Here is a 17,848-nt window from a genome sequence, read left to right as displayed (position 1 = left end):
ATGTTATCTACAGTTTCGGTTCATTTAGCTTTGCTGCAATAGCTTCTTGTACCTTTTCCACTGGTAATTGCTTCACCTCCTTCCCTGTCCAATACCTATCCTGCTCCAAGCCTTGATATATCAAAGCCTCCGTTCCAATAACAACCTGCCAGTCAGCCTTCTGACTAATCTCAACGATCTCCGTCCACGGGGTGGGGTGATAGCACATCTCTAGGATAGCACCTTTGGGAGAATCTTTCTGCAGGAAGCATTCGAGGATATTACGTGCCTCCTTTTCCTGCGTTGATTTGGGGGTGAGATTCGGTATGCAGGCTACGATAGCGCCTACGCCTTCTAATTTCTCTGCTTGCGCCACGGTTTCCACGTGAACTAATGAGTCGCCGTAGCCTCGAGCTGTGCATTCATCGATGACAGCGCGCACTTCCTCTGGATCTCTGTTCACCTGATGATGCAAAGTCAGCGTGTGTATGATAGTTTGTCAACATCGGCATATCCTTACAAGATAGATCGCGCTGGCTTTCATCCACGTCCTCAGAGCGTAAACTGCACTTCTCGCTGCACCACCTAGATTGGAAATACAAGGTCAGTTGTGGCTTAAGGTTATTGTGCAAAATATATTTACTAACCTCCGCCGATCACTAGTGCCGGCCGGTTGTGGAATTTTTCTGAATCAACGTTGTAGCGGAATGCGTCTCTGACTCCGATGACATCTGTGTTCGTCCCCTTGAACAAGCGTCTTCCGGCTGAGTCTTCTTCAAGGAAAATGGTGTTCACAGCACCTACGGCTGCGCCTTCTTCTGTAAGACTGTCGAGATGCTTGATAATGGCCACTTTGTGAGGCATCGTTACGGAAGCTCCTGCGTGATTGTAAGCTAAGGAGGTCTTGTTTGGTATTCATTGAACATGTTAGATGAAACGAACCGTAGAATTGCGGGTGTTTTATTAGCTGCAGGAAGAGATTCATGTCCGTTGAGTCCATAGGAATTTGCGCCCAGTTCAGACCTAAGCTGTCGTATACAGTCTTGTGCAGCAGAGGCGACATGGAGTGTGAGATGGGATGGCCAAAGAGGTAGCCATGGCGCTCAACCTGCGATAATTCCGGTGTTACGATCTCGGTTGACATGGTGAAAGATGATCGTGGTGTGCTTGATGCAGTCTCAATTGATCGCTCGGGTAGCTTCTCTACTGGAAAGTCAAGAATGGAGGGCGGATACGAACGGTAGGATCCAGGATTATCGTGATTTTATGAAGCATATACTGAAGGAGCTGGAGACCCCAAAATTGCCCAGTGCATATTTTATCCACATCTCCAGTCCACTAAATTGGCGGAGAATGTCTTCTCGAATGGCATGAAGAGTGGGTCATTCTGCTTCCAGCTAGGCCGCGGCCCGACGTTCACCGTCCAATCGGCGAACCGCGCCATGATTTGCCATCCCCTCGCGTAAAAATGCGCATCCGCCCCTGCAATGATACAGTTCACGTTCATCACATCATATCTTGATCCGAGCCTAGTAGATTCTAAACAACATCAGTAACGGTCCGGGAGAAGGATGGAGTAAGGCGAGTTGGCTGTCGCTGCAAGCCACCTAACAAATGAGCGGCCGTATTTTGTCATCATTCCATCTCCTTGGTTTCGTGGCTTGCTTCTCCACACCTCCACAGAACGCGTCTCTAAGACCTTTTGTTGGGCGGAATATATATGTACAGTTCGTTGAATGCCAATTGCTGTGAGCTCTACTTCAAGGATTCCGATTTCATCTTTGTCGCTAGTCAAATTTGTACTTGTGAAAGAACCTAGCACAGTCATCAACCATATTCAGAATGGGGCTCCTCACCCTCCTAGAAGATCCACCGACACCCAAAGCCATCTACAACTGACGCGTCTATACCGCATCCTCAGTTGCATCATGGGCGTCATGTATGATGAGCTAATTCGGCTTTCATGAGAAAGACGCTGGCCATTCCATCCTTAACGAATCCACGTTGATGCTGGCTTCTTGAAACCACCAATTAATACTCTTGCACAGCGGAGAATATTTCAACGTTCGTGGAAAATTAGTGTGAGACTTAGGACTTCATCACTCTTAATACTACTCCTAGGCAGTATGAAGTTTTGTAAGTCTTCGTGTACGAAATTATAGAAGATACAGACTGATTTAAGTCTATGATGAGAAGTAACCTCCAAATAATGTAATCAGGCTGCTATTAAGGATGCGAAGAGACTACAGTTGCGAGATCACGGGTTGTCCACACGAGTTGGCCGGATGACGTCATCGCTGTGGGGATAACTCCAAACGTGAGTAAACTTCGACGACAGATCGTTTGACCAAAGGAAGAACAAGCCTCGTATCGTGCTGGGTTTTGCGGTGGTCGAGCTTGGTAATTATGATGATGATCGATCCCGACGTGGCGCCGAGAGCCGGGTATGAATTCTTTTCCGCCCGGTTAGTACTAACAGTCCCCATCAGCGATATCAACCTTTCTTACTGCTTGTGACGGCACAGCACGGTTGAAGATGGAGCTCTTTAGGTCTTTTTGGATTGTTCCGCTTCGTCGAGGATCAAAGATTTGCCCGTGGGCAAAAGCGGGATCACATGAGCTATGAGCTAGTCCTCGTTCAGCGAACTCCTCGTTACAGGTCGCTACCATATATACCCCAATCATCTTTGAATGCGCGTTATCCATCGTACTATTTTCCAACCTCAAAAGTCCTAGAATCAATTTGAATTCACATCATATCTTTCCTGCATACCCTTTAGCGCGTTCCTACAAATCCTCGAAAATGCCGTGTCGTCCAGGTATCTCCTCTATGTCCTTAGGACGATGCTACGCAGGGCATAACCTCGAACACAAGCTGTCCATGGCCGCAAAGCACGGTTTAGAAGGCATCGAACTCTTCTATGAGGACTTAGTCGACCATGCCGGTTCCGAGTCAGCATCGGATCTGCTTGCAGCCTCTGCCTCCATTCGAGACCTCTGCGATTCACTAAATCTCGAAATCATATGCCTGCAACCTTTCATGCACTATGAGGGATTACTGGATAGGAAGAGACACGGCGAACGGATACAAGAAATTAAGCTATGGATGGAATTGGCCCATGTCCTACACACAGATATCATCCAAGTTCCTTCCTCGTTCTTACCACAAGATCAGATCTCTTCGGACGTCGAGCTGATCGCAAGCGACCTCCAAGAGCTCGCAGACCTCGGTCTTCAACAAACACCAATCATACGATTCGCATACGAAAGTCTGAGCTGGGGAACGTACGTGGATAAGTGGGAAGTATGTTGGGATATCGTCCAGCGTGTTGATCGATCGAACTTTGGTATCTGTCTCGACAGCTTCAATATCTTAGGCAGGATATACGCGGATCCCACTTCGAATACGAGGAAAACTCCCCAGGCCGAACAGGAAGTCCGCGAATCGATACGGCGAATGGTCGATCAAATCAAGCCGCATAGAGAGAAGATCTTCTTTATCCAGATTGTCGACGCCGAACGTCTGGAACAGCCCTTGGCACCCGGCCACCCATTTTACAATGCTGAACAGCCAGCTCGCATGTCTTGGAGCAGGAATTGCAGGCTATTCTATGGCGAAAAGGAGCATGGTGCGTACTTGCCGGTTAGGGATGTCGCACACGCTATCATTAAGGATATTGGGTTCGATGGTTGGGTCAGCATGGAACTGTTCAACCGAGTCATGAACAAGACAGAACACAGCGTTGTAGAAGAGTTGGCCGAGCGGGCCGGAAATTCGTGGGAGAGAATGGTGAAAGACTTGGAGCTTGATATTGGTATGGGCCATGGCCGATTAAGAGTGGGGGAAGGCAATGGTAGGAAGGGAGGTAGTATTGAACTTGCCACACGGGAAGCCGAGCTTGCACGCTTGTAAAGCACAGAGGGGGAACATTTTATAACGCCATTCATTGTTCATATTATTATATTGTACCTTTTCTTGGAGTCTAAGGACCCATAATGAAGCTATGAGCTATGAGCTATGAGCTATGAGCCATGAACCATGAGCCATGAAATTTTAAACTACATTTGATACTATTGAGATATCGTTGCGCAATTACTAGAGATATGGATCCCTGTGTGAGGCCCCAGAGAACTTTTAGACACTATATCAGTTTGCTCATCCAGGGTCGTAGAAGGCATCCATTGAGAAATTCGGGGACTGATCATTGTTTCCTTGTGCAAGATTTGACGAGGGTGACGGCATGAAGCGGCCCGCATCCGCAGCCAGTAGGTCGGCCATGCTTACTTCTGACGAGAAACCCAGATTCTGCATGAACTGAGGCTGATTTTGTAATTTTTTGTCACCATGAAGTGAAGCAAGTTCATCAAAAAAGCTTTCTAGGTCGCCCGAAACAAAAGCATTGTATGGATCGTAAGCGTCAAGTGGCGGTCGTTCAATGGTTGGACCACTGTTGGCGAGATTGAAAGGTAGAGTGTTAAGGGATTGTAGAGTGTGCTGTTGATGGTTGGAATTCATGTCTGGCAGCAGGTCGTCGAGGAGTGAAGAGGAGCCGGGCGGCGGTGGGTATCGCTCAGGAATCGGTTCGCCAATATGAGGAGAAAAGGATTGATGAGATGGCTGGATCATTTCGGGATTGCGCATTTGAACAAAACTCGGGGGAGTGTAGGCGAGAGTGTTCGGCATGCTTTGCGAGTTCAACAGAACTTCCCCCGAAGTAGAAGCGCGCGCGTGGTCAAAGTCTGAAAAGAGATTGAGCATTCGTATGCGGATCGCCTGATCGATATTCAGGCTATTAGTGCCTCTTTTGATATTTTGCATCAAACAGATAACAATCGAGGGTGCCTTTGCGAATCCAAACTGATCTCTGAGCACTTCGAGCAACTCCAATACTCGCTGAAGCCAGGCCTGAGATGGAACCAATGCAAAGGCAGTGGCAAAATAGGTAAGCTGTAATAACACTGCGGGTGGCGTCAATGGGGTTGAAGCCGAGTCGGAGCGGATGTAATCGAGTTTTGGTGGCAGTGAGGATTTCCATATCTCAAGCCGCCCAATCATCTCGTGAAGAAAGTTCCTCGCAGTTGGTTTCCGTGCGGTGCTCACGAGGATGTCGACTATTTCCACGAGGTTGTTGAAACTACTCAAGGCTAGCGTTGGCAACTTGGGTTGGGACGTTGGCCCTGGGTTGAGATCCCCAACCCAAGGCTGCCATTCTTCCATGCCATCCTCCTCAATCTTGCCCACCCATGCAAGATCGGACTTTTCCAGATACGGTCGTCGGTCCAAGTGCAAAGAAAGGAGGTTGTCAAGCAGGAAACAGCTTCCCAAAACGTTCTTACGCCGAGGGCTGTTGGCCTCTGATGATTCGTCAAGCGTAAGAAATATTCGTGAGGCAGCACCGACAAGAAGCCACGCGGCGTTTAAAAGCGACCTACTAATGTTGAAAACCGCGAGATTGAGGAGTGCCTTGATATGATTCAGGTCGAACTTTCCTAGTTCATCTGGAATTAATAACCGGGAAATATCATAAAGCCTCTTAGGAGTCATGACGCGATGGCGCTCTCGAGCCCCCGTGACGCTAGACAAGTCTTGGATACATCCAACCGCGAAAATGCTCCACATCTCGGCATGATGTCCTGAACTAGGCATATCAGGAGACAGGACAAGACCTTGCTCTGGGTAGGAGTACGACAATTTCAAAACGTCGAGGTTCTCGCATATAGGTAACCAACACTGCGTATACGAAGAATAGGTCTCAAGGAGTTTCCAGTAGTCAGCTGGCAAGGGTGTCGGCCCGGGAGACGGTTGCTGTGACTTCGGATGATGGCGGTCCGATACAGAAGGCGTTGCTAGGTGTTGTGGAATATTCATATCGGAGGTCCAGGGCGCCTGCTAATGAATGTTGTTAGACAGCTCTGTACTGGTTATAGGAACAACTTACGCTCCCCTGGGGTTGCGCATTCGGCGTCATGTTGAGAAGACTTGCGTCCTCCACATCGACTTCACTGTCTTCATCGGAACTCGGCGGTTTTTCATCTCTGGAACTAATTTGTTCTCCGGCCAATGCCCTGGTGACATCTCTGCAGAATCTGCTCTTCCTCCAGTTCTTGTGTAGCTGGTTTGATTCCTTGGTACCCCTTCCAAGTAGAGCCGAGTTTTCTTGCGCGAGCTGCCTGTTCACCAAGTCTTCAATCTCAGAGCTTTGCTGAAATACGAATGCCAGGGTCGTTTCAAGGCTTCGTATGTAGCCAGGTTGCAACCCTCTTTTCCGGGGGTTTGAAGTGTACGTGCACACCCGCTTCAACTCGAAGCATGGCAGACATATTGGCTGGTTTCCATCACATTTCTCGCGCGCGGTACGGCACTGGTCGCACGCCCTGGAAACACGAAAGCGTTTTACGGGCGCATCCTGTGTGGCTAGTCGGCGTTTTTCCTGGCCCTGCGAAGGCATCGGTGTTGCTCAATTCAAGGCGGGACGAGCATGGCTTCATCTCAACAAGATTGACTGAAAGAAGACATTGACGACAGTGTTAGAGCTGGGCGGGCAATCATTGTTCGTTTGTGGATTGTCGCTGCTTACCCAAGAAGCTACGGGACAACGGTTATGACGGCAATGTGGAGTGGAGTTTGAAAACCCGGGGTAGTGGCCCGTGCTCCTGGATAAAGTCTTATTCCGTTGGAAAGGCGCGCTAAGAGCGTTCATCTGCCGCCACGCCATGCGCAGTCCATGTCGTCCACATCTTCGCAGGCTGTAAGCTCAAGGACACCATTTGCCATGGCTTCTGTTGTGGCCGGCACGAAACGGACATTCGCTACCATGAGGGAGGAGGGGACGGCACTCAATGGCCGTGCTTCTCTGCCAGCGCCGCAAAGTCTACCAAACTCGGGCTATTCGACACCCGTGCTCGGCACTCTAGCCTCACCAAATGAATGCCGCCGCATCTTCGACTCTAGCGCCTCGATTGTTCTCGTGGGGATGCATGGGACGGGCAAAGCAACGTTGGCGATGATGGCTTCTGTCGCTTGTCGACGACGAGTTGTGGATATGGAAAACCTATTCTACACCACTACAGGCTTTTCCACGGCAATGTATCGAAAGCAGTTCGGATCCTCTAATCGCTGCCTGCGGCAGGAGGAAATATTTCGCAATGCTCTCCAAGCCTATGACAAAGGCGCGATAATTGTCTGCAATGGAAGCTTTCCATTAGACATGAGTAGTCAGAGCCTCTTATGCGAGTTTGCAATGACACACCCAGTGATCCATATCACGCGCGACCTTCGCAGTGTACATCAGTACCTCGAGACAGTTGAAGAATCAAAACTCCACGATATACTAGGTCTCAGTACGCCGGTATTCCGACGATGCTCGAACTACGAATTTCACAATCTCTCGGAAACCAATGCGGCCCATCTTTCTGTGGCGCCTGCACACCAATCCTCAGTACCAGCTTTTTTGACTTTGAAACGGGCAGAAAGAACGTTTTTCAAGTTCCTGTCTCTGGTTCTTTCCCCCGAGAACACACATAGCAAGGTCAAAAGCGCCACACCTCCCCTGGACCCTGGCCATTTTCCGTTGTCGTATGTCCCTCTCGAGTTGAGGAATTACACTTGCGCTGTGCAGGTGCAGCTTTCAGATCTTACTCCCGAAGCCGTGGATATTGAAGAGCTCGAGTTCGGATGTGACGCCTTTGAGATCGTCGTAGAGCCTGTTCAGCTCTCAACTAATCAAGCAGAGGATATCAGCAAAAGTATTTCGAGGGTTCGGAGAAGTACGGTGACTCCGATTATCTACCATGTAATGCCTGCGGCGACAAACTCAACCTACTCGGAGACAACTTACCTTGCCAACCTGCGACACGGCTTACGTATGTCGCCCGAGTTTGCAACTGTTGACTTGACGATGAATGAGGAGCTGATACGCGCCATTGTCTCTTGTCGGGGGTCCACCAAAATTATTGGCCATCTTCATGCAGCTGTCGATTGGTATGATGCATTTTGGCTCGAGAAGTATGATACAGCGATGCGCCTAGGCTGCAGCCTTGTTCGTTTTACTCGCCCGGCGAATTTCATGGACGACAACGCTGCGATCCAGAGCTTCAGGAACACCATCTACGCCAAATCTCAGCGCATCCCAATGACTTGTTATAACACTGGGCGTGCCGGACGTCGCTCAGCTTGCTTCAATCAGGTTCTTACTCCTGTGATACCAGAGACATTGAGAAAGAGTGCCGATTTCGGAGCAAGAGCACGACAAAATCCTGAAACATCCTGGCTTACTGTTCAGGAGGCTACGCATATCCTCTATGCTTCGTTCACATACGACCCTATGGACTTCTACATCATGGGCGCTAGCGCCGGATACAGCTTATCTCCTGCAATGCACAACGCAGCATACCAGGCATGTGGCATGCCGCATCGATTTGAGCGTCTTGAAACCACAAACTTGGACAGGAGCCTACAGGAGCTTCTGCGCAGACCGAACTTCGGCGGCACTGCACTCAGTCAACCGTTCAAGATCGAGGCCATCTCCCTCACACAGTCAATAAGTCGACACGCGCGGGCGATTGGAGCAATCAATACCCTAATCCCCGTTCGTCATCTCAACTATGATGGCAGCATTCCTGATGCTGATAACATTGAATTGTTTCAAGAACGTAACCAATCTGGGCCAGTCAAAGCGCTGTACGGAGACAACACTGATTGGATAGGCGTCCGATCTTGCATACGACGGGGCCTATCTCCAGCCAATGCCGTCCGGCCCGCAACTACATCTGGGCTCATAATAGGATCAGGAGGCATGGCTAGAGCAGCCATATACGCGATGCTGCAACTTGGTATCAAGAAGATCGCTATATTCAACCGAACAGCCGAGAACGCCAAGACGCTCGCCACTTACTTCACCAAGTTAGCGTCGAGTCCCTCTGCTGCTAAACTTTTCCCATCGTTCGTCCAAGGATCTCAACCTACATTCCGAATCCTTGAATCTCGAAACGACCCGTGGCCAACCGATCTCCGTGCTCCCACTGTTATTGTGTCCTGCATACCTACACACGCCATAGGCGACGAACCTTCCCCTCAATTCACGCTTCCTACACATTGGATGCAGTCTCCTACCGGGGGGGTTGTAATTGAGCTAGCTTACAGAACATTGAACACGCCCTTGACAAAACAGGTTCGCGAAGAAGCATCGAAATCTTGGATTTGCCTGGATGGCTTGGATCTCCTGCCCGAGCAGGGCTTTGCTCAATTTGAACTTTTCACCGGGAAAAGAGCACCACGCAGGATTATGAGGGAAGAAGTACTCCGCTGCTGGACTGATGAGCAGGGACGGTCCAACCCAAGTATGGTACGAACCAGGCTGGAAGCGATGGATAAGCAGGAGCCATGAAGTAAGTTCGCGATTTCAGAATTGCGGACGTAATTCTTGAACCCCCTATCTCTGCCTTCACACTAGCAATGGAGAAATTCACGAGAGCCGAGGACTAGTCCAGAACGAGGAAGCAGAAGGCAGTACAAGAGAGAGGCTTTGAAGTCCCTCAAGCCAATCACCATGTTGAGTCAGCAGGTTTACACAGTAGATGCATAAGCCCAATAGCGAGTCCGAAAAGACTGTCGGAAACCTATACTTAGATAACCTGCCGACTCGCCCTCATCGCCGACATGCGCAAGACAGAGGCACCGATTTAGACACCGCGACAGCTCACCGTGCAGAAAGTATCACGGCGCGTCTCGAAGGAGCAGTCGAGAGCATGAAGCGGGACGTCTTTCTCGGCGTCGACGCCCCTCACGAAGTCTCGATCTGCTGCACCTTTGTATTGCCTAGTAATCGTCAACATTGTCAGTGGCTGCACCGGGATCCCTGTCTTCCATCATCTCGCACGCATGGAGCACAGTCAAGGGATCGAACATATGGAAGCGGCGCCGAAATATATTACTATCCACAAAATGACACGCGGCGCAGATAGAGAGGACAAGGAAGGAGCACAACGGACAGGTAGGAAGCGGTGAAGAAAGGAAAAAGTCGGTCATACGGTCATACGATCCCAGGGGTCCGGCATTCCACACGGGCACACTGAAGGCGATGCTACCTTCGACACCGCGGCGCTTAGTAACACTATCGCCACGACGCGACTAGCGCTACCTATACGGAGGATGACAATTCGGACTTATACACCGCGAGTTGTTTGTTGATTTTCATCTCTTCTGCAAGCTGGATGAGCTCGATTCCTGGTCCTCGACAAAGGCAGCCTGGTCGCGGTCGAGGAGGTCTCGCATCCTCATACATCAGCCAAATGCAGAGAGCTTTCAGTATCGGCGCTACCTAGTTGTAACCGGCTTATCATGTGGAGACGCTAGGGGGTTCGGGTCAAGGAGGGACGGTGGGAAGAGTCTAGTGCGAGAGAGGTTGTTGATTCCAGACAATATACTATGTTCAGGTCTTGCTAATGTGCTGGTGGTGATGAACACGAGTTTGAGGTGATTGGCCAGGAGCGTTTCGTACCAGTCCAGTTTATACAGTGGGTCGCCCGCATCGCCGAACTAGCGGATCTATCTAGGGCAGTGCATTCGCCGCAACATTCGGGCGAATGAATACCTTTCCAAATGGGCAAACATTCCGTCCAATCTGTCCTTCTTTAGCGTACAAAAGTGTATTAATAGTCGGTGATATTACAGAGTTGTCAACAAGCAAGCGGATTAGTAGCTTGAACTCCAAAACAAGCAATTGTTCGGGAGTAGCCGACTGGCATCTTCCGGGATAGGAATTTAGTGTTGACAAGTCTGGTCATACCTCGGACGCCAAGAACGTCGCGCACTCCACACCAATCGCATACACTACCCAAACATGGCGTACGATGGAGCGCACGGAGTCCAAGGAGTTTTGATTTGACTAAGGATGTGCGCTGAGGACTGTAGCTATTGATTGGCTCTGCTGTCTGCTGTGGTCCGTTTTCAATCTTTACCTCGGCCCATTTTCAGCTCCTACTGTGACCTGGTATACCATGGTACTAGAATCTCCTCATACCATTCTAGGCCTTGGCATTCTACATCACACCAACACCCTCTCAATACTAGACGATTCCGGTCACTGCACTTGCTGCCTTCGTTGAGCCTAATCGACTCTCTCGAACCGCATAGTTTCATGATAGCGACGCCAAGAGCAGCACTGCGGATTGTCATTCCGTACCCGACAACATGAAGTGTATTGCGGTAGCAAGAAAAATAGGCCCTTTTCTCGGTCCTATGTGTCATGATATGGGGGGATGATCTGTATTCATAGGTTCTATCGAGCTAAACTACCCGCTGGGTGAATGATATAGCCTATCTCGGCACGGACCATCCGTCCTTGGCGGCATTCACGTGACACTATGCTGTACTGCAAAGACGCGACACTAAGAGCAGCATTTCGTATTGTCAATCCGTGCCCCACAACATGAAGTGTATTGCGGTACCAATAGAAATAGGCCCTTTTCTCGGTCCCATGCTATGCTGCTAGGGATCATCCTACCATAGTGACGACGCGTTGACTTCCGGAACATCCATTAGGTCTAACCTTCAAGACCTAGTACAAACTCCAAATTACTCGGTATCATACAGTATTTAGACTTGACTTCTCCCTCTTGTTTTTCATTCTCCTCAAGGCAGCTATCTACTTGCAACGAGTCATGTATGTCCATTCTCGAGAAATGCCCTCAATCTCACTTTCCTTCCTAGGCTGTGGGTCTGCACTACTAGAAGGGATTGCTTTACTTGGTGCCGTCCCGTGACTGAAACGACACTTGGTACCGTAAGGGCAGTTGGAAACGAAGCGACAACGGCCGCGTTTGAAGTCGGGGGAGAGCCTTGGCCTATGGGGCAATCAGTTAGCAGAGATTCTCATCGAAAGGGAAAGTAACGAGTGCTCACGGCATTTTGGAGGTGTGAATATTGTAATATCTGAAGTTATGGAAGATCGACTGAATACTTTGAGCGAAATGCGCAATTTCGGGGGTCACACTGGGTATTAAGTATGATTCCCCATGCGTGGCTGCCTGTTTCCCACACGAACCAGTGGGCGAAGGGATAACTTATTAAGACTCTGAGAGCCTATCAATACAATGCAGTGCTACATAGAAGCATCACCCTATCGGCCTTGGGTTTGTGTGGCACAGTTAGCTTGCAGGCGTATCATTGTTGACAGCCTGATCTAAGAATGACATGACGAATGCAATGCGTACATTTCTCAAACCTGCGTTGATCATAAAACTCGTATTACCTATATATGCATCCTGGCTCATCAATCGGTGACAGCAGCCGATTTGACAGTACTTAACTTGGAGTCGTAACGCAAGGCTGATATGTGTTGAGGAGAGGGGCACAGCACATCTTCTGTAGACGAGGCTGAAACGTTCGACAAGAGCATTGCCTTGTGGCGTTTTTCTAGCGCCTTGGGAAATCCGCAGTTTGCCAGCCTCAGTAGCTAGATAGCCAATCTGCTCTAAACACACTTTGGGCGGGGACCCGCTCTTTGGAGTTGGTAAAGAGAGACCCGATAAAATGCATGCAGAACATTGTAATGATCGCATACAGCGCGCTGGATAGCCTTGTAAGCGTGCATTTCGTAATTGGTATGGCAACCTAGCCTTATCCATTTGCATGAATTTTCGATGGGTGTGCAGCCATGTTGGGAGGGATCCACGTAGTCAATCATGATTAGTGTACGTTTGGCAGTCATACAGCCGCATTTGGTAAGTCTCCTGCGGGTGCAGGGAAGGTAGACCAGGGATTACAGAACATGCGGCAACGCTCTCTCAAACAAGAGTGCGAAAAATGAGTAGTTTCATCTTTGTATTTGATACTCAGTTTATACACAAGAAAAATGAGCTAGGTATGTCGAGAACCAAACTCGTGTACATAAAGATAGAAAAATAAAGATAGTGAAATCGCGCCGTTCTATCGCTAAATGTATGCTGCGCAAGTCGCACGCTATGCAACACTAGAAGTTCATCAAATCTGGTCAAAATGTTAGCTTGTCATCCAGACAGCAATGGTCACAGCATATGAAAACTCACCTCGTCCAAAAAGCGCCCGTTTAGTCCAGTCCATGGCTAGTAAACACCTTGTCCTGAAGCTCACGCTCTGCGCAAAATACACACCACGCCACAGATATACGGCGAGTAAACCTCCACTTAACCCATAGCCATTGTAGTCGAAAATCGCCGCATTACCGATATACGCTAAACTGCCGAGATGTTTGTACTCGAAAGCCTTGTACACAACCTCATCAAGATCACCATAGTCCACGTTATTGAGCGCCATACCGGGGGCCGCCTGCGCAATCTTGTTGAATTTGCGGCCTAGGTATACGCCCTGTTGATTAGCGCGCTGTGCCGTCGCGGGAAGCGAAGTAAGTTTGTTGTCAATCTGAAAGAGGAGCTCTCTAAGCTCGCCGAAGTCGAGGGTGCCGGATTTGTCTTGATCGTACTGCTCGAATAGCTTGTCTAGACGGCGGAGGTGGTTCGCCGCTTGTGGAAATCGCTGTTTTACTCGTTTGGCGATACCGCGCCAGTCTTGGTAGGACAGTTGGAGCGACTCGGGGTCCTTGCCCTTCTCCCAGGCAGTGGTGCGCAAGAAGTTGACGATGTGGTCGGACACGTTGTTCTGGACGGTTGCGCAGTCACCGATGGCGTAGACGTCACCAAGAGGGGCACCGTTCAGTCGCAGGTGAGTATCGGTCTCAAGGGCGTGTTTGTTGTTCTGGACTTCGATTTTGGCGGCGAGGCGCTTACAGAAGTCGGTTTGAGAGACGCCAGTTGACCAGAGGCAGAAGCCCATGGGGATCTCCTTTGTGACTACCTTATCATTTTCGTCTTTTTGTGAGTAGAGAATACGGTCTGCTTGGATCTCTTTGACGCGGGAGTTGGTCTGAATATCGACCTCGTCTTTCGCGAATCGCTTTTCCGCATACTCGGACAACGCTTCTTCGTAGGTGTTGAGAATGTGACTGCGCGATTGAATAACGTGAACGGATATCTCGTTGCGCAAAATCTTGGGATAGAGCTTGCAAAGGTCTTCGTTCAGCATATCGAAGAGCTCTGCCGCGAACTCAACACCGGTCGGTCCACCGCCACAGACAACGAAGGACAGTAATCTTCTCCTCTCCTCGTCGGATGTAGTCGGTAGACAGGCATTTTCGAGGTTGCGAACGACCTGGTTACGGATCAAGCGGGCGTCGCTGATGTCCTTGAGGAAGTGGCAATGCTCTAGCCCTTTAACACCATGGGGGTTTGTGACGGAGCCCACACCAACCACCAGCTTATCATATGGGACGTAGAATCGCTGCTCCTTGCCATTGGCATCAGGCGCCGAGCACTCGATGAGCTTCTCTGACAACTCGACATCTTCAGCCTTTGCCTTGAGGAAATGTCCGCGCACTCTTCTGACGATCTTCCGGACAGGTTCTACGAGCGACCGCAGCTCCAGCGTTCCGACAGTAGCAGACGGCAACATGGGCGTGAAGAGGAAGGTATTGGATGGCGATATGACGGTGACGTGGTAGTCGTCGGGGTTCAGCTGCTTCAACAGGGCGACGCTCCCCCAGCCGGTGCCCAGGATCACCAGCTTCGGCTTGTGCTTGCAGGCCTTGTTCTCCGGGCTGTCGTCATCGTCTACAAAGTGGTTCGCGATTGGCAAGTTCTTTGGCCCGCCCCTTTGTGGGTTCAATGCGAGCTCCGACACCGGTATGTCGGTTGCGACGGGCTCCTCGTTGTACGTGGTAGCGTCGTATACGAAGAAGGCGACGACCAGGACGCCGCTCACGGCGACGAAGGTGCCGAGTATCGCTGTGGTCCTGAATATGTATCGTACTATTCGCGACCTGGCTACTGGGGGCGGCTTCGTGGACTGGTGTCGTATTGTGGGCCCGTGGCTCAATTGTGACGTTGCGAGTTGAGCGCGCCGCAAGGCGGTTGCTGGACTTCCATGGCTGAAGCATGTGCGGTATTGCGAAGTTGAAGCTCGAGGCGCTCTCCTACAGAGCAGGGAGGCCCTTGTAGGTGTACGGCATGCGCGCGACAGCGATGCAGCCTGTCGAGGCAGCATTGCGGGGAGTCGGACGTGTCGTGGGTCTGGCAGCTGTCGACGGGTGACGACAGACGGATAGACTGGCAATTGGGCGCGCAATTGCAGTGCTAGTCCAGCGATATCATGGGCGTAGGACAGACGAATGTTTGTGTGACGCGTGAAGATGTGAAGACGTGAAGCTGTTCAGGGTACGAGGATGCAGGACGAGGTGTTTAGAAATGTTATCGGTTTCAGCCCTACGTCACCGTCTGCTTCCGAACGGCCATCTCTAGACCAAGCTTCGGCCGGCCCTAGCAAAACTTGTGCTAAGAGGCTTACACCTACATCCGCACACTCCCATATGGCATAGTGTCAACTTGAATTTCGTTTTCACAAAATTTATGTTACCGTGACATCGTGAATGCATTCGTAGTGGGACAAAGCGATGTGCTGTGAACCCGGTCCGACTACTGTATACAATATGTACAGATCTTCGCACCTCCACTGCGGCGACTTCAGCAAGACCACACTCCAACGGTACCGTCCTTGCGCCCTTCGACCAGGTAGCCGTCCTTTATCCGTACACGCTCAATGACAGAGTGTGTCTCAGCATCCGATTCGTCCACACCAACTCCAGGGCCACAATTCCAGTGCCGGCCATCCGTCTTGTCGTACACTTTGACTACATCTTCGCCTGCTGCCGACACAATGCGGCGTGCATCAAACATCATGCCCGTGACGGCGTGGTCGTAGGCGTAGGCGTCGTGGATGGCCCCTGTACGGAGATCCCATATCTAGAACCATCAGCATCGGAAGAAACGCATTATAAAGGTGACAAGACTTACCCGTATGCTCCTGTCCAGGCTGCCAGTAACCAAGTGGACATCGTCGAACTGTAGAGCCGTGACTGGACCTGTATGACCAACCAAGCTGCGATGCACCTGCCCGCTTCGCAGATCCCATAATCGAACCATTCCGTCTGCAGTGCCACATGCCAGCGCGGCATCGAAGACCTGTACAGCTCCCACAAAGTCGGCGGCGGGGTCTGTGGCGCGTCCCGTCTGCCGCCAGGTGCTATTAGTTGTGCTTGTGGCCGTTGCTTGCGCTGCCGCCCAGAGAACGTCGAGCGTCTGCACGCATCGTCCTTTGACCAAGTCCCATTGTCGTAGTGTCTTGTCGGCAGAGCCGGACACCAAAGTGTCGCCGCGGAAGTGCAGTGCAGTTACTTCATCAACGTGCGATGCGAGAGAGAACAGAGGGCAGTCTTGCATGATGGTGGGTGGAGGCGCAGGAGGTGCATCAGCCGAATTCTCAAAGGCGAGGCCATCGTCTTCTTCATCATCCTCTTCATCCTGCTTGTTTATCCGGTTATCCATAGGCGCATATTCAGCCTTACTTAGATCCCACAGGCGTATAGATGCGTCTATCGAGCCAGTCGCGACAATGTTCTCTTCCACCTGCAAGCAGCGCACCGACGACAGATGGCCCTCTAGCATTCCTATGCAGCGACCAGCGTTCAAGTCCCATACTCTAACAGAATCATCCAATGACGCAGTGACCAGTGTGCCCCATGGGGCATCAAAGTCCAGAGCGGTAATTGCGTCCGTGTGCGCTGGCAACTCCCTGATCTTAGACCCTGCCTCTAAATGCTCGTGAAGTATCGGCATCGATATGCGATGTGTCGGTCTCCGTGTCTTGTTCTTCGATTTGGGGGAGGAGATTTTCTGATATATCGACTCGGACATAAAGTCATCCTTGCCCTCATCTTGATCTGCGGCCGTGGACGAGTCTGGCGACTTTGGAGCCAACGCCGCTGCATCCTCCAGCTCCTCCTGCAGATCTTCAATTCGGTTGTCTACACCCAGTAGATCCTGCTCCAGCTCCACCTCTTCGTACTCTAGTCCTGCTAGGCGATCTAGTACCATTTTGCGCATCGTGTTCAGGTTCGCAATCTTGTTGTCGATTTCATGGATTTCCGCCACACACATGTGTTTTCGCACGCCCATCATGTCTAAGCGGTGGCTCATGCTGTGCTTCTGATTCCGTAGCTTCTGCATCGACGGTGGGACGTTCTTGTCGTCTTCTTCATCCTCGCCACCGCCTATCAGCCTCTGGCCCCGTGCATTGTGCCTGCCATGCTTCTTGCCATGACCACTGGGTGCGTCTGGCAGCGACGCTTGGAAGCCCTGGAATAGCGAGAACTCGTTGTTGTCTTCGGGTATATTTGCGAGGAAGTCGTTTGGAATGTAGGAGAGGGCGCGCTGTTGGATTTCGGGGACAGAGATGCGCGAACGCACAATCTCGCGGGGCGTCGTCTGGGCGAAAGAGAAGACGGACCGTTGCAGCATCGGACGCCGCAGTTCGCGGTGAAGCTCTCCCAAGGCGTTTTGGTAGTGTTGTGTCACTCCATCGGCGCCTATCAAGCTCCCGGCGGTAGCAGACACTTTTTTGCCAAATGCTTGCAGATGGCGTGTCTACGGGGAGCGTTAGCATCACGGGTCGCAGCTGGGGGGTCTAGAGAGAAGCTACATCAGGTAGGGTGTCTAGGAGGCTCCCTTCGTCTTCGCTGTGTGGTATTGGTCGTGGGCTTGTGGACCTCCCGCGTGCAGGGGAGCCATCGCGCGCGGCGGACGAGGCCATGCGAGCAGCTGTCGAGGAGTGAAAGAACGCAGTAAGAGGGTGTCTTAGGTCATCATCGTTTTCCGGATCCGAGGAGGAATTCGTAGTCGTAGGGGGACAGACCAATGAGCGGTGTAGCGCGTGGTGATGCTCTAGTGTAGTTATTAAAGAAACGTGTTGGTTGGTGTTGTCAGATTCATGCAGCTCAGCTCA

At 50.9% G+C, this 17,848-nt stretch overlaps 7 protein-coding genes across 7 annotated transcripts; 2 read left to right on the top strand and 5 right to left on the bottom strand.

Annotated features, from left to right (window-relative positions):
* Positions 1-7: 7 nt before the first annotated feature.
* On the bottom strand, positions 8-1,319 carry K460DRAFT_348024 (uncharacterized protein; the record flags this gene model as incomplete). Its single annotated transcript, XM_040931367.1, has 4 exons — positions 922-1,319; positions 627-857; positions 500-564; positions 8-442 (listed from the first exon to the last, which is right to left on the bottom strand). The coding sequence occupies exons 1-4, from the start codon at positions 1,121-1,123 to the stop codon at positions 8-10; spliced, it is 933 nt and encodes a 310-aa protein (XP_040783780.1). The 5' UTR covers positions 1,124-1,319.
* A 1,359-nt stretch (positions 1,320-2,678) lies between these two features.
* On the top strand, positions 2,679-3,892 carry K460DRAFT_348020 (3-dehydroshikimate dehydratase; the record flags this gene model as incomplete). The annotated part of the gene is made up of 1 exon (XM_040931366.1): positions 2,679-3,892. Exon 1 carries the CDS (start codon positions 2,783-2,785, stop codon positions 3,890-3,892), a length of 1,110 nt encoding a protein of 369 aa, XP_040783779.1. The 5' UTR covers positions 2,679-2,782.
* Positions 3,893-4,135: 243 nt separating this feature from the next.
* On the bottom strand, positions 4,136-6,428 carry K460DRAFT_295182 (uncharacterized protein; the record flags this gene model as incomplete). Its single annotated transcript, XM_040929542.1, has 2 exons — positions 4,136-5,866; positions 5,919-6,428. 2 exons carry the CDS (start codon positions 6,426-6,428, stop codon positions 4,136-4,138), a joined length of 2,241 nt encoding a protein of 746 aa, XP_040783778.1.
* Positions 6,429-6,794: 366 nt separating this feature from the next.
* Positions 6,795-9,365, top strand: K460DRAFT_295180 (uncharacterized protein; the record flags this gene model as incomplete). The annotated part of the gene is made up of 1 exon (XM_040929541.1): positions 6,795-9,365. The coding sequence occupies one exon, from the start codon at positions 6,795-6,797 to the stop codon at positions 9,363-9,365; it is 2,571 nt and encodes an 856-aa protein (XP_040783777.1).
* Positions 9,366-11,275: 1,910 nt separating this feature from the next.
* On the bottom strand, positions 11,276-12,007 carry K460DRAFT_371225 (uncharacterized protein). The gene is made up of 2 exons (XM_040934309.1): positions 11,882-12,007; positions 11,276-11,823 (listed from the first exon to the last, which is right to left on the bottom strand). The coding sequence occupies exons 1-2, from the start codon at positions 11,884-11,886 to the stop codon at positions 11,625-11,627; spliced, it is 204 nt and encodes a 67-aa protein (XP_040783776.1). The 5' UTR covers positions 11,887-12,007; the 3' UTR covers positions 11,276-11,624.
* A 744-nt stretch (positions 12,008-12,751) lies between these two features.
* On the bottom strand, positions 12,752-15,258 carry K460DRAFT_322212 (uncharacterized protein). The gene is made up of 2 exons (XM_040930510.1): positions 13,027-15,258; positions 12,752-12,967 (listed from the first exon to the last, which is right to left on the bottom strand). Exons 1-2 carry the CDS (start codon positions 15,053-15,055, stop codon positions 12,951-12,953), a joined length of 2,046 nt encoding a protein of 681 aa, XP_040783775.1. The 5' UTR covers positions 15,056-15,258; the 3' UTR covers positions 12,752-12,950.
* Positions 15,259-15,325: 67 nt separating this feature from the next.
* On the bottom strand, positions 15,326-17,815 carry K460DRAFT_322211 (mitochondrial division protein 1). The gene is made up of 3 exons (XM_040930509.1): positions 17,546-17,815; positions 15,862-17,490; positions 15,326-15,810 (listed from the first exon to the last, which is right to left on the bottom strand). Exons 1-3 carry the CDS (start codon positions 17,654-17,656, stop codon positions 15,532-15,534), a joined length of 2,019 nt encoding a protein of 672 aa, XP_040783774.1. The 5' UTR covers positions 17,657-17,815; the 3' UTR covers positions 15,326-15,531.
* Between the last annotated feature and the right edge of the window lie 33 nt (positions 17,816-17,848).

The sequence above is a fragment of the Cucurbitaria berberidis genome (assembly GCF_010015615.1).
Source record: "Cucurbitaria berberidis CBS 394.84 unplaced genomic scaffold K460scaffold_6, whole genome shotgun sequence".
Lineage (NCBI taxonomy): Eukaryota > Fungi > Ascomycota > Dothideomycetes > Pleosporales > Cucurbitariaceae > Cucurbitaria > Cucurbitaria berberidis.
The sequence above is the reverse complement of the archived record's forward strand: the minus strand, read 5'-3'. Positions and strand labels throughout refer to the sequence as shown.

What these genes read in the sequence shown, in the direction of transcription:
- K460DRAFT_322212 (XM_040930510.1), bottom strand. Translation starts at nt 15,055, where the DNA reads ATGCTGCCTCGACAGGCTGCATCGCTGTCGCGCGCATGCCGTACACCT.
- K460DRAFT_322211 (XM_040930509.1), bottom strand. Translation starts at nt 17,656, where the DNA reads ATGGCCTCGTCCGCCGCGCGCGATGGCTCCCCTGCACGCGGGAGGTCC. An exon ending in TCCTAGACACCCTACCTGAT is followed by an intron (nt 17,491 to 17,545) that starts GTAGCTTCTCTC and finishes CGCTCCCCGTAG; the next exon opens with ACACGCCATCTGCAAGCATT. An exon ending in GCCTGGACAGGAGCATACGG is followed by an intron (nt 15,811 to 15,861) that starts GTAAGTCTTGTC and finishes TGATGGTTCTAG; the next exon opens with ATATGGGATCTCCGTACAGG.